The sequence below is a fragment of the Corticium candelabrum genome, chromosome 18 (assembly GCF_963422355.1).
Source record: "Corticium candelabrum chromosome 18, ooCorCand1.1, whole genome shotgun sequence".
In the NCBI taxonomy this organism is placed as follows: Eukaryota; Metazoa; Porifera; class Homoscleromorpha; order Homosclerophorida; family Plakinidae; genus Corticium; species Corticium candelabrum.
In genome coordinates, this window is record NC_085102.1 from 4757606 (window position 1) to 4772133 (window position 14528).

The window sequence follows — 14528 nt, forward strand, 5'->3', positions numbered from 1 at the left end:
TTATGCATAGTAACCAACAAAATATTTATAATAAAAATAGATTTGGTTAATTAATTATATATTTATTGTAATCTAAATATTAGTTAGTTAGTTATTAATTATATATTTAACTTTTAGGAGTTTCTGTTTTCTAATTTATAACTTGTCCTCAAATTCTAGTTACATGCTCACCACATAATAAATAATCAAATGTTGCCTCAAATTCGTGAATTGTAATTATCCGGGCATTTTACCAATTTTATAACCCGTACTGCCAACGTTGCTTGTTGATGTTCTAGCTTTTGTGACCGTCTTCCTCTGCCTTTCGTCAATGGAATCATTATATCAAAAAGCGAACAAGTAAACAACAAAACTAATTTCGTATTTCGTTTTATTCTTGCGACCTCAGATTTTTGTTTGTGTTTGCAGATTGTTGATGGAAGTTCAGAGTCAAATATCATCTCTAGGGCACTCGTATTCGCCTCAACTTGAGCAGGAAATTGAGGGTAAATTAGAGGAGTTGTTCTCTGATATTCAGAGGTTGGAGCAGATGGTCGCTAAAGAACCACCTTCCAGGAAGCAGAGCGCCAAACTGTGAGATTTGTGGAATGAGAGGAGGGATGGTAGATGGGTAGATAGACAGACAGACAGAAGGACGGACGGACAGACAGACAAACAGATAGACAGACAGACATAGAGATGGTTTATTGGATACTAGCATCACAACCCGGCGTTGCCCGGGTAACATTAGACAGGTGCAGCTAGGGTTGCGTATTTTTACCTAGCCTACTTACTAAAAACAACACATATTAGCCCCTACGAAATACGTAAGATGCCCTACGCAAATTAATTATTATGTTATTGCCCTTATGTCTTTGATGTCTCTAGACATATGAATTAAGAGGTACTTCAGCCTTTCTTACGTTATTGTGTACGCAGAAATGTCTTTTAACCGTAACTGTTACCGTTTGAGGCATGAAAGCAATCCTGCTGTTGCTGATGTAGCATGTGTGGGTATTATCAGAATAAAAGGCTGTCGATATCCATGTTGGTCATGTGCCTCCACAGCTCTTGATGCCGCAGTTGCTATTCTGTCTGTATAGCCTGTTGATATAATCCACGTTGGTCATGTGTCTCTCCATTCATGACTCACTTGCGTCGGCTAGTACAGAATACACTCGATACCGCCGGTAGAGCGAAACCCAGGTATGAAACATATTCTCGTGGCACGTGCATGGGGATTGTAAATTTGAAGTCGCACCATGGTCACGTCCTCGCGAGATTTCACTTGAGGGTCGGGTAGAGAAGGGACTGTCTAAATAGTCTAAATACTGAAGTGTCCGTTTGCATTGTGGTGTGGAACGCAGTCTTCATGCACGGTTTCGTGGAGATCAGCCTGGCAGTTTTGGCGTGATTGATGTTACAGACAGACAGACAGACAGCCAGACAGATCAGACTTTTATAGATATAGAGAAGAGAAGATAAAGAAGATTATGTAAAGTGACATTGTCAATTGTAGAAAGCAAAGCTTGCTTTAAAAATAGCTGTTAGCCAGTTCATAGAAGACTAAAGCCCTGTCCACTGTGGCAACTGGATCGCGATAAACCCAATCCACGTCAAGAGGTGGTTTCGATTGCGATTGGTTGAATCCAATTAGAAATAGTGGGCGTTACGTCTACATAAGCTACGTGTGTAGTTGGAACATCTAACCCTCTTTACTCGTCTTTGTTCTTGCTCACTTTATGTCGCTCTATCAATGCTTTCACAAGCAAAGACCCCACACCTACACATCGGTCATCAGTCACATGACACTGAAAATGAGACGGAAGTAGCATTTTCAAAGTGCAGTGTGGACGCTTGCTATCCTGATTGGATCGTGATCAGCAGGATTGCAATTCGATTGCAATCGATTCTGGTCTAAAAGTGTGGACAGGGCTTTAGAGTCATAACAAGATTGGACATATACAGACAGACAGACGGATGCATGAAGCATATCATCATCATGCATATGTACAGACAGATGGACCAGCAAGCTACAGACTGACAAACTAGTTTACAAACTGACAAACAAGTTTACAGACTGACAAACAAGTTTACAAACTAATAATACGTAATATGTTTGTATACCATGTATGTATACTTTGTCTAAAACATTTAAATGGGTTGCACAATTGGGTTGATTATTTGTGGTTAAATGAATTTGTTTCTTGTACAGACGAGTTGAACAATTGTCATATGATTGTCAGTATCTACATAGTACTCTTAGGACATTCCAACAGAAACAGCGGCTCAAGGTATGGAGATGTACACAATAAGGAGTAATTGAAATGTGGTGTTGGATGCAGCATGATGTTGTGATAGGAAAAGGAAGAGCACGATAGGAATGAATTGTTGTCAAGGAGATTTACAGCAAATGTATGGATGTACACACACACACACACACACACACACACACACACACACACACACACACACACACACACACACACACACACACACACACACACACACACACACACTTGACTTGACTACAGCTGCCAGTGTCTGGCCACGCCGCCCATATACGGACAGAGCTGAAACACGAGGTAGTTACTGTCTGCACTTATGTCTCTGTATGTCTTTGAACCACCGGAAACGTCATCCACATGTTGCAAGACAGGGGAAGTTGACTGCTGTCTTTTTCTGAACAGCGTTTGCCATGATGACAGTTATGCCTTTGGAATCCTGGCTTGGATTTGAAGCACCGTCCACATTGACTACAATGGCAGCAACAGCATGTCCTATCAGGCTCCGGTATCCGACTTGAGGTACAATCAGTGGAGGCAAGTGATGATGACCGGATCGATAATAGAGTCAATGATGATGACATAGTCAAAGAAGAAGAAGAAGACACATTTAAACATTTATGTATTGCCAGTCCACCCCTACTTTCCAGCCATCGATGACACTTGGCTCGTTGCACTGCACCTGGTTGTTCACACAGAGGCAGTTGGCGTTCCACAATCCACTTGTGCCGTTTCACACCTGAATGACTGCGAAAGGAGCGTCAACACACAGCACATGGAAATGATTGTTCAGTAGAGGTACGTGTAAGTTCACAGCCTGACATGAAGCTCACCATTCTGGATGTTGCTGTGCCAGTTGATACCAATTCTCTAGTTTTAACAACTTTACGTCAGCCTGGATCCTGTCTTTCCATCTGGGGCAGACCCCTGAGCTGGTCTAGAATGTGACAGCCACCCAAATAATAGTTTCTTTGGTAATCTGATTGCAGGCATTCGAGCAACATGTCCTAACCACTGAAGGCGGCGGTGATGAAGGACGTCAGACATCAGATTTACATGCCCCATCTTCGTCGAAGATCAGCATTGGTAGTATGTTGAAGCTCCTGGTCCCATCGAGTCACACACACACACACACACACACACACACACACACACACACACACACACACACACACACACACACACACACACACACACACACAAACACACTTGATTTTTATGGTTTTCTTGTGACTTGTAGATCTGTGAGATTTGATTTCTTGCCAGTCACATGATATGTGGATTAGATGCCAATAAAATCTCATCTTGCAAGAGACACCAATAGCTAAGTCTGACTCTCGATCATGTGTGACAGACAGCTGTTGGAATGTTAATTCTTAATGAATTGGGCTGATATTTAAAGCAACTGTATTGACAGACAGACAGACAGACAAGTTAGTTTTAACGCAGGGCCTGCGGGCTTGTTTGTTTATTTACAGTTTAGTGTGATTGTACTAGTTTTAATGTATGAAATATATGTATTAAGACAGACAATCAAACAGACAGACTGACGGACAGACGGACGGATAGACAGGCAGACAGACAACTGACAGACAGACAACTGACAGACAGACAGACATACATGTTTACAGACAGACATCGAGCAATTGTGATTGTGGCAAGGAACTGGACATCCAAGGATACCATCTAATCACTTGTAAGACTGGCGGTGGTCCAGTGCACACTCACAACTCAACTTGTCGCACAAACTAGAGCCACAATACCGGTATGTCAACAGTGACAAGAGGTCGGACATCCTCGTTTATGACCCAGATTCAGGTGCAGACATTGAATTAGATGTGTCGTTGGCTCATCCATGGTGTTTGGACTCAGTGAAGGCAGCCTCCAGAGAAGGAGTAGCAGCAATGAAACGGGAGGAGAAGAAAGAGGCAAAGTTTAATTCTGAGCTGCTGCCAGAAGGTCCTGCCCATTGGTCCTTCCTCTTGCTTCAAACATTTTGGCCGTTGGGGTGAACAAGCTGGCAAAGAGTGCAAGAGATGATGAAGGAAAACAAAATGAGACCGACTTCAAGACCAAGTGGTGATCAATCATTTCAGTGACACTACAACGTTGCAATGCAAAAGTCGTCTTTGACAAACTCATTAGCATAGCGAGATTAGAACGTCGAAATGTATTGTGCTCAGTGGAGTTTGTATGCTTCAGGACAGTAATGGTCTTGTTGTGTTAGTGTTAGGTTGCTCATGATGTAAACGTTTGATAATGGAAAATATATGTATTGAGACGGAAAGATGGACATACATATACATACATACATACAAACATACATACATACATACATACATACATGATCATGATGATGGTTGTCCACTGATTCAGTGATGACAACAGAGCAGAACCTGCGCATAGAATGGTTATAGTGAGTAAAACTTGCATAATATCAGACCCACTCTCTCGTCTTAGATTACCAAGTACATACTAGGGCAGGAGCTGCAACAAGCATGCAAGCAACGAGGATGCAGTGGTTTGCCAGAGAATGACTGATGGGCCTTCATTCCTGCCATAAAGTACACCACGGTACTATACTGCTGTAACCCCACGACCAAAGAGCACGACAACAAGCCTGTTGTCTTTGTCATCGCGTCACAACAGAGCATAATCCAAGACCATAGATCGTGATACATGGATCAGCATCGAGGCGTATGACCTCAAGTTAGCGCAGGCATATTTGATGGCGGCCTGTACTCGCCATGTCACAGTACTGTCAACGAGCTTTGTGGGTTTTCTTTGGGAACAGTAGCGTTACCTACTGTCCCGACACACACTGGTGGTAGGCCGCTGCAGGTCCGTGTAGATATACATACATACGGACAGACAGACAGGCAGACAGATGGTTTATGTTCATGTATCATGTAAAAGTGACATCATCAAGTGCTAAAAGCAAAGCTTGCTTTAAGATAGCTATTAGCCAGTTCTTAGAAAACTAAGAGTTGGAACAAGATTGGACATACACAGACAGCCAGCCAGCCAGACAGACAGACGGACATACATATTTACAGACAGATGGATGGATGAACAGACAAGCTGTTTTATATTTTTCCAATCTGCAAGAACAACAGTATGGTGCAAACCTACTGCAACCACCAGACACTAATTATAAAAATAAAAAATATTTATAGATGGTATATAAGTACACAACTAACAGTGTGTAAACAAAAGACAGAATAAAAGAAAAAAGGAAGTCATCGTTACAGTTAGTAAACTTGACTCAAACAGTGGAATGTTTGTTGCACCAGATTGTGAAAAACATTTAAGAGATTGTCTTGCAGATCTAATGTAAGAGGATCTTAACTTGGATACAATTTTTCTATACAGTCCAAACTAAGGCTGTTCAACAGACCACAAAAGCCAATCTATATTGTATAGAATATAGAGATGTTTGCACACCATCCACGTAGTGATCATCAGGCATATGTTCAGACAGACGGACACACAAACTTACAGACAGACAAACGACCTCGACAGCCTGACTGACGAGTTTTTCATAAAAACTTGGATTGTGGAAGTCTTTCCGTTTCTGTACGCTCTCGTTCAGTCGTATGTTTCTCTGTCTTTGCTTTTTCAATAAATTAGTTATCTTGGATTGTAACTCGGGTTTACATTGTCTGGAAGGAGCCGGTGGTAGGTTGACGCGAGGTGGACGGTGGGATTTTGTCAGGTGGTTGGTGGTTGGTGCCCCTGGGGGGAGGGGAGAGTCACTACTGAACGGGGATGTACCTTCAATGTCATCTTGAAGTGGATAGAGAATGTGACTTGTGGGATGGTCGTTGAACTACAGAAAAACATGTTGGTGTTACACAATGTGAAATGCAGAGTTTGAGAAAGCTTGACTTGTATGTCTCGTTGTCTGTCTGTGGCATTGATTTGTCAGTTTCCTGTCTGTCTGTCTGTCTGTCTGTCCTGCCCATCATTTGTAGTTTTCAAGTGTATTATCTAGTCTGGCTATCACAAATAAATAAATTTAATTTTAAAACTTAATATAAATTAAATTAATATAAAATAGGCAACTAGACTAACAACTAATATATTAATTTATTAATTTATTTTATTAATAATATTGCAATTAAATATTTAATTAAATTTGCATATTTAATTTGAAATCAACTCACCACTTTTCCCGCTATTTCACCTTCACTCTCACTGTCTGAGTCATCGCCCTCCCGCGTGTAAGAGACCAATGACACAACGGGAGCCACCTGTATCCGGTTCCTTACGAGCACATTCCTCAGCAATGACGTTGACATGCTCGAACTGCGTTGGAACTGCATGAGACAACCGGACGAGAGAATCGGACTCGTGCTGGCCGATGCGACTTCAGAATTTTCCAGTTTGCTGTCGTCACTGATTTTTGTCTTCGAGTTCGCGTCCTCCTCGTCTGAGTCGCCGTGATAGGTCACAAGCTGGATGAGACATCTGGATAGATGAAGAGTCATTTACAAACTACATTCAGTTCAGCACAATCCAAACTCACACACTCACAAACAGACAAAACACACGGAGACAGACTCACACTCAGACCGACAGACTCACTCAAATCGACAAGACACAGACAGACACACAGACAAAAAACACAGACAGACATACTCACACTCAAATGGATAGGCAGACAAACAGAATCATACACCGATGGACAGACACACTAACAGACACACACAGATAGACAAACACACAAACCAACACACTAACATGGACAGACACTGACAAACACACAGATGGACAGAAACATACTCAAATAGACATACAAATAGACAGACACATAGACAGACAAACACACAGAGACAGATTCACACTCAGATGGACAGACATGTAAACAGACACACAGAAAGACAAAGTCACACTCAGATGGACAGACACATACACAGACACACAAACAAACACCTCCGAAAACATCACAGCTTTGCTCTGATGTGCTACGCGAGTTGTAACAAACTCACTGACCAAAACGAGTGACCAACAAAAAGAAACAGTCAAAAAGACCAACAGTAAACTACACAGTAAGTACTTTGACTCCTGAGAGCACACCGGTGGTTGAAACACTGAAATCCAAGTATGCAATCATCTCTGGTGTTGGTGCACGATAAAACTTGTCAAGCTTCCTCTTCTGTGGATCGTCCGTCTCAAGAATAGGTGGGAGAGATTTCACATCGAGTGTGCTAGTAGCCTCTTCTGTCCTTAACAGTTTGGTGATACGTTGAATTGTTAGAATGGCAACTGACTTGCTGACTTCAACGATCATTTTGATGTCGTTGCGATGTTCAATGGAGATAGAGGTCGCACGGAAACGGGAACGGGAACGAGACCGACAAGAAGGCAGCCATAGAAAGCAACAACAAACTCAACACCTAGACAAGAGGAAAGACATTGAAATATCTACACTCATATATGCACACACACAGACACACAGACACACAGACACACACAGACACACACACACACACACACACACACACACACACACACACACACACACACACACACACACCAACAGACAGACAGATAGACAGAGAGACAAACAGACAGACCAACAAACACACACACACGTGCGTGCGTACACACAATGACACACATACACAGACACAAACACACGTACACACACACACACACACACACACACACACACACACACACACACACACACACACACACACACACACACACACACACACACATTTCATTCAGTAACATAGAGTACGTAATCTGGAGTCGTTTGTGCTCTCCAACGAAGCACCTCAGACAAAAACTGATATCTTCCTGCACCATCTCTGTCGTCAGCCATCGGTTCCATTGGCCTCCCTTCAGCCAATGCAGGCTTCACACCCGTCACAATGTCCCCAATCATATGAACAGCACCACTAACATCTAATAACACAAAACACATCATAACAACTGACATACACCAACTGTTGCCTCTATTCATCCATCTGTCTATCTGTCTGTCTGTCTGTCCGTCAGTCCATCTGTCTGTCTGTCTGTCCTTCTGTCTGATTGCCTGTCCATTCGTCTGTCTGTCTGTCCCTCCATAGGTCTGTCTGTCCGTTTGTCTGTCCATCTGTCCTACAATGAATCGGAACAGTTTACAGAAGTTGCTGTGTAGTACGAGAAGTCATAGTAGCTACAAGACCATGTGCAAACCAGGTTGGGGATACTGGAGTCGCACCAACTCATGCTACCCGACAGAGCGACAAGAACACAGAATAGAGTACAAAAACATGCACACAAACTTGCATACGGGACATGTTTAAGTTGTACCCCGGATATTTTGAGTACGTCATGTGTACAGTTTTCTTGAACTTCTACAAGTTTCTTTTCTAGCAGGCTACATCGTCCTAATTATTTTTTATCTATAGTAAAATGTTTGCATTTTTCTTCGACCTTCAACTAATATTACTGGTGCGTCACGATCGGACATGCGCACTGCATCGCTTTGTTTCTTTGTTTGCACACTCAGTAACGTGCGCGCGAAGAGAAGACTGGGTACCTACGAGTCTAGTAAGAGTACGACGGCGATACCACATGCAATGAGCAGCAGCGAACTGGACGAGAGTTGTAAAGTTTTGCAAGGAAATTGTGGCCCAAGCGGCAGATGGACGATTGCGTTGTTTCTATCGTTAGTTGTGGGCAATTTTGTGTTTAGCGGTTTTCTGTTGTGGAAGCTCAGTGTTCAGGAGAAAAGATTTGAGAAAAGCGTAGAGAAGTTGCAGTTGGACTTGCAGGAACTTCAAGTAGAAAAAGAGGAAATGAAGCAGGTTTATGAGACGTTGTCTGAGTATGGAGGAGAAAGAGGGAAGAGGTCGGAACAATCTCCCAGTCAGTCGTCACAAGTTACAATCAACATTGCACACGTATTTGGGTCATTCATCAAACAGATGTGCAAACCAGAATCAGCAATTTGTATGCCAGGTCAACCAGGAAGAGACGGATTGCCAGGTTTGTCTGGAAAAGATGGTTCAACTGGATTGCCAGGTTTGTCTGGAAAAGATGGTTCAACTGGATTGCCAGGTTTGCCGGGAAGGGATGGTGAACCAGGTAGAGATGGATTGCCAGGTTTGTCTGGAAAAGATGGTTCAACTGGATTGCCAGGTTTGTCTGGAAAAGATGGTTCAACTGGATTGCCAGGTTTGCCGGGAAGGGATGGTGAACCAGGTAGAGATGGATTGCCAGGTTTGTCTGGAAAAGATGGTTCAACTGGATTGCCAGGTTTGCCAGGTAGAGATGGATTGCCAGGAAGGGATGGTCCAATTGGATTGCCAGGAGCAGCTGGAATAAAAGGCAAGGCGGGAAGGAATGGTGAACCTGGCAGTAAAGGATTATCAGGTAAACAGGGTTCACATGGAATAGCAGGTAGGAAAGGAGACATGGGAGTGAGTGGAGAGAAAGGAGAGAAAGGAGAAAGAGGAGAGAGGGGAGTCAGTGGACTACAAGGAATTTTGGGTCCTCGAGGAGAAAAAGGAGAAGAAGGAGACAAAGGTGAACGAGGATATCCTGGTTTTAAAGGAGAGAAGGGTGGAAAGGGGGAGATTGGGTTACAAGGAGGAAAAGGAATAAAAGGAAACAAAGGGGATGAGCAGGATTTACATCAATTGTTTGGTTTACCCAGTCAATGTTTACCATGGAATCATCGTGTTTTAAATGAAACTTGGAGACAAACATCTGAGCATTATAATAAGACAACTCTTCACTGTGATATGACAGGTCATCCATACAATCAACATGGTTTCACACCAGGCTGGCATTCATTCAGTCCTACAATAGGTGGAGCTATGCCAGAGAATTGCACATCTGGTTACTACTGTGGAACTCATGCATCAGGATGGTTAAAAGGATCTCACCCAAATGTAATTGGTCAAAAAATTTCAAGAACAGTTTGCTTTAGTTGGAGCAATAATTGTTGTTCTTATCGGACTAGTGTTGAAGTGATCAACTGTGGACAGTATTACATATACAACTTACCTAACACTCCAGAATGTGCTCTAGCTTACTGTGCTCGAGGACAGTGAAGAACAAGTTTCCTTTATCAAAACCATCACATGTACTTATCTTTCCATTTTTGTGTGTATCTATGCTTCTCTGACTAGACAAGTGTCTGCTAAGAATGATTGTTGTAACAGCTGCTTGTTGTGTAGGATTGCTGCATACAGTATGATGTGCTGCTAGATGGAAATTTTGTTATAAACATACACAGTTTGTGAGCAGAAATGTGGTTTGCTGTCTACAGTTAAGAACAATATTTACCGGTGTAGCAATAGATAAATTGTTATATGTTAGATCACGTGTAGTTACATTTAATTAAATTAAGGATTAACGTTTATACATAGTAACCAACAAAATATTTATAATAAAAAAAATTGGTTAATTAATTAATTATATATTTATTGCAATTAAATAATTAAATTCGTTATTTATTGTATTCTTTTGATAGATTTGTTTTGTACTTATCCTCAAATTTCAATTAACATGCTCACAACATAATAAATAATCAACAACAAAAATTACATAAAATCTGGGAATTGCTATTATCCGGGCATTTTACTAATTTTAAAGTGGCTCGTTGATGTTCTAGCCGTTGTGATCGTCTTTCTCTGCCTTTCGTCAATGGAATCATTATATCAAAAAGCGAACAAGTAAACAACAAAACTAAATTCGTATTTCGTTTTCTTCTTGCGACCTCAGATTTTTGTTTGTGTTTGCAGATTGTTGATGGAAGTTGAGAGTCACATATCATCTCTAGGGCACTCGTATTCGCCTCAACTTGAGCAGGAAATTGAGGGTAAATTAGAGGAGTTGTTCTCTGATATTCAGAGGTTGGAGCAGATGGTCGCTAAAGAACCACCTTCCAGGAAGCAGAGCGCCAAACTGTGAGATTTGTGGAATAAGAGGAGGGATGGTAGATGGGTAGATAGACAGACAGACGGACGGACGGACAGACAGACAAACAGATGGACGTACATACGACAGACAGACAAACTGATGGTTTATTGGATATATATTATGTAAAGTGACATTGTCAATTGTAGAAAGCAAACCTTGCTTTAAAAATAGCTATTAGCCAGTTCTTAGAAGACTACATCCCTGTCCACACTGGCAACTGGATTGCGATAAACCCAATCCACATCAACAGGTGGTTTTGATCGATTAGTTGAATCCAATTAGAAATAGTGGGCGTTACCTCCATGTATGCTACGCTTGTAGTCCGAACATCTAACCCTCTTTAATTGTCTTTGTTCTTACTCGCCTTATGTTGCTGTGTCAACTCTTTCACAAGCAAAGAACCCACACATACACATCGGTCATCAGTCACGTGACACTGAAAATGAGGCGGAAGTAGCGTTTTCCAAGTGCTGTGTGGACGCTCGCTATCCCGATTGGATCACGATCAGCAGGATTGCAATTCGATTGCAATGCATTCTGGTCTAGTGTGGACAGGGCTCTAGAGTCATAACAAGATTGGACATACACAGACAGACAGATGCATGAAGCATATCATAATGCATATGTACAGACATATGGACAAACATGCTACAGACTGACAAACTATCTTACTAATGGACAAACAAGTTTACAGACTGACAAACAAGCTTACAGACTAATAATACGTAATATGTTTGTATACCATGTATGTATACTTTGTCTAAAACATTTAAATGGGTTGCACAATTTGGTTGATTATTTGTGGTTAAATGAATTTGTTTCTTGTACAGACGAGTTGAACAATTGTCATATGATTGTCAGCATGTACATAGTACTCTTAGGACGTTCCAACAGAAACAGCGGCTCAAGGTATGGAGATGTACACAATAAGGAGTAATTGAAATGTCGTGTTGGATGCAGCGTGATGTTGTGATAGGAAAAGGAAGAGCACGATAGGAATGAATTGTTGTCAAGGAGATTTACAGCAAATGTATGGATGTACACACACACACACACACACACACACACACACACACACACACACACACACACACACACACACACACACACACACACACACACACACACACACTTGACTTGATGACAGATGCCAGTGTCTGCCACGCCGCCCCATCTATAGAGAGAGCTGAAAGATGAGGTAGTTACTGTCTGCACTTATGTCTCTGTATGTCATTGAGTCACCGCAAACGTCTTCCACATGTGCAAGACAGGGGAAGTTGACTGCTGTCTTTTTCTGAACAGCGTTTGCCATGATGACAGTTAAGCCGTTGGAATCCTGGCTTGGATTTGAAGCACCGTCCACATTGACTACAATGGCAGCAACAGCATGTCCTATCAGGCTCCGGTATCCGACTTGAGGTACAATCATTGGAGGCAAGTGATGATGACCGGATCAATAATAGAGTCGATGATGATGAAGAAGACACATTTAAACATTTATGTATTGCCAGTCCATCCCTACTTCTCAGCCACCGATGACACTTGGCACATTGCACTGCGCCTGGTTGTTCACACAGAGGCAGTTGGCGTTCCACAATCCACTTGTGCCGTTTCACACCTGAATGACTGCGAAAGGAGTGGCAATACACAGCACATGAAAAGGATCGTTCAGGAGAGGTACGTGTAACTTCACAGTCTGACGTGAAGCTCGCCATTCTAGACGCTGCTGTGCCAGGTGATACCAATTCTCTAGTTTAACTTCAAGTCAGTCTGGATCCTGTCTTCCCATCTGAGACAGGGGTCTTGAGCTGGTCTAGAATGTGACAGCCACCCAAATAATAGTTTCTTTGGTAATCTGATTGCAGGCATTCGAGCAACATGTCCTAACCACTGAAGGCAGCGGCGACGAAGGACGTCAGACATCAGACTTACATCACCCCATTTTTGTTGAAGATCAGTATTGGTAGCATGTTGAAGCTTCTGGTCCCATCGAGTCACACACCTAAAAAATTCTAAATGTCAGGAGCTGCCTTTCAGAGGTCACACCCCAGCTGTAAAGCTGGGCCCTGTACATAGTCAGGGAATTCTGGGCGTGCGCTAGCAAAATCCTGGAGCCAGGCACTCGCAGGAGCACTGACTTATGAAGCCAGCTGTAGTGTGAGCACCTGAAGTCTCACCAGGACCCCAGTGGCTGATGTCACGTCACAGCTGATGGCCGCTTAGGACTCCAGTCAATGACCAGGTTCTCATTTATACTCCTGAGTCGAGAGAAGCAAATGTGTGTTAGTTTCTTGCTTAAGGAAATTATGCGAGTCACACACACACACACACACACACACACACACACACACACACACACACACACACACACACACACACACACACACACACACACACACAAACTTGATTTGTATTGTTTCTTGTGACTTGTGGATCTGTGCGATTTGATTTGTTGCCAGTCACATGATATGTGGATTAGATGCCAATGAAATCTCATCTTGCAGGAGACACCAATAGCTAAGTCTGACCCTCGATCATGTGTGACAGACAGCTGTTGGAAAGTTAATTTTTAGTGCATTGGGCTGATATTTAAAGCAGCTGTATTGACAGACAGACGGACATACATATTAACAGACAGACATCGAGCAGTTGTGATTGTGGCAAAGAACTGGACATCCAAGGATACCATCTAATCACTTGTAAGACTGGGGCTGGTCCGGTGCACGCTCACAACTCAATTGTGTCAGCATGGTCTAACTGCCTTTCTCAACTCAACTTGTCGCACAAACTAGAGCCACAATACCGGTATGTCAACAGTGACAAGAGGTCGGACATCCTCGTTTATGACCCAGATTTAGGTGCAGACATTGAATTAGATGTGTCGTTGGCTCATCCATGGTGTTTGGACTCAGTGAAGGCAGCCTCCAGAGAAGGAGTAGCAACAATGAAACGGGAGGAGAAGAAAGAGGCAAAGTATAATTCTGAGCTGCTGCCAGAAGGGTCCTGCCCATTGGTCATTCCTCTTGTTTTCCAACATTTTGGCCGTTGGGGTGAACAAGCTGGCAAAGAGTGCAAGAGATGATGAAGGAAAACGAAATGAGACCGACTTCAAGAACAAGTGGTGATCAATCATTTCAGTGACACTACAACGTTGCAATGCAAAAGTCGTCTCAGACAAACTCATTAGCATAGTGAGATTAGAACGTCGAAATGTATTGTGCTCAGAGTAGTTTGTATGCCTCTGGACAGTAATGGTCTTGTTGTGTTAGTGTTAGGTTGCTCATGACGTAAACATTTGATTTAAATGGAAAATATATGTATGGAGACAGACAGATGGAC

At 42.5% G+C, this 14528-nt stretch overlaps 4 protein-coding genes across 6 annotated transcripts; 3 read left to right on the plus strand and 1 right to left on the minus strand.

Moving 5' to 3' along the window:
* Positions 1-233: 233 nt before the first annotated feature.
* On the plus strand, positions 234-4551 carry LOC134194410 (Golgi SNAP receptor complex member 2-like). Of its 2 annotated transcripts, XR_009972195.1 has the most exons (6): positions 234-339; positions 409-573; positions 2195-2273; positions 2341-2394; positions 3505-4082; positions 4137-4551. XR_009972195.1 is itself a non-coding variant. In XM_062663344.1 (5 exons), exons 1-5 carry the CDS (start codon positions 311-313, stop codon positions 3517-3519), a joined length of 342 nt encoding a protein of 113 aa, XP_062519328.1. In that variant the 5' UTR covers positions 234-310; the 3' UTR covers positions 3520-4551. The 2 variants fall into 2 exon arrangements, 1 of the variants encoding a protein (XP_062519328.1); XM_062663344.1 differs by having other exon boundaries at positions 3505-4551.
* A 1019-nt stretch (positions 4552-5570) lies between these two features.
* LOC134193727 (uncharacterized) lies at positions 5571-7557 on the minus strand. Its single transcript, XM_062662562.1, has 3 exons — positions 7313-7557; positions 6431-6734; positions 5571-6093 (listed from the first exon to the last, which is right to left on the minus strand). The coding sequence occupies exons 1-3, from the start codon at positions 7555-7557 to the stop codon at positions 5653-5655; spliced, it is 990 nt and encodes a 329-aa protein (XP_062518546.1). The 3' UTR covers positions 5571-5652.
* A 1197-nt stretch (positions 7558-8754) lies between these two features.
* On the plus strand, positions 8755-14514 carry LOC134194408 (collagen alpha-1(XXI) chain-like). Of its 2 annotated transcripts, XM_062663341.1 has the most exons (6): positions 8755-10535; positions 10882-10942; positions 11012-11176; positions 12020-12098; positions 12166-12219; positions 13694-14514. In XM_062663341.1, exon 1 carries the CDS (start codon positions 8840-8842, stop codon positions 10316-10318), a length of 1479 nt encoding a protein of 492 aa, XP_062519325.1. In that variant the 5' UTR covers positions 8755-8839; the 3' UTR covers positions 10319-10535; positions 10882-10942; positions 11012-11176; positions 12020-12098; positions 12166-12219; positions 13694-14514. The 2 variants fall into 2 exon arrangements, with proteins under 2 accessions (XP_062519325.1, XP_062519326.1); XM_062663342.1 differs by lacking the exons at positions 12020-12098; positions 12166-12219; positions 13694-14514 and adding an exon at positions 12492-13093.
* Positions 10914-12947, plus strand: LOC134193729 (Golgi SNAP receptor complex member 2-like). The gene is made up of 5 exons (XM_062662563.1): positions 10914-10942; positions 11012-11176; positions 12020-12098; positions 12166-12219; positions 12825-12947. Exons 1-5 carry the CDS (start codon positions 10914-10916, stop codon positions 12945-12947), a joined length of 450 nt encoding a protein of 149 aa, XP_062518547.1.
* Positions 14515-14528: the final 14 nt, after the last annotated feature.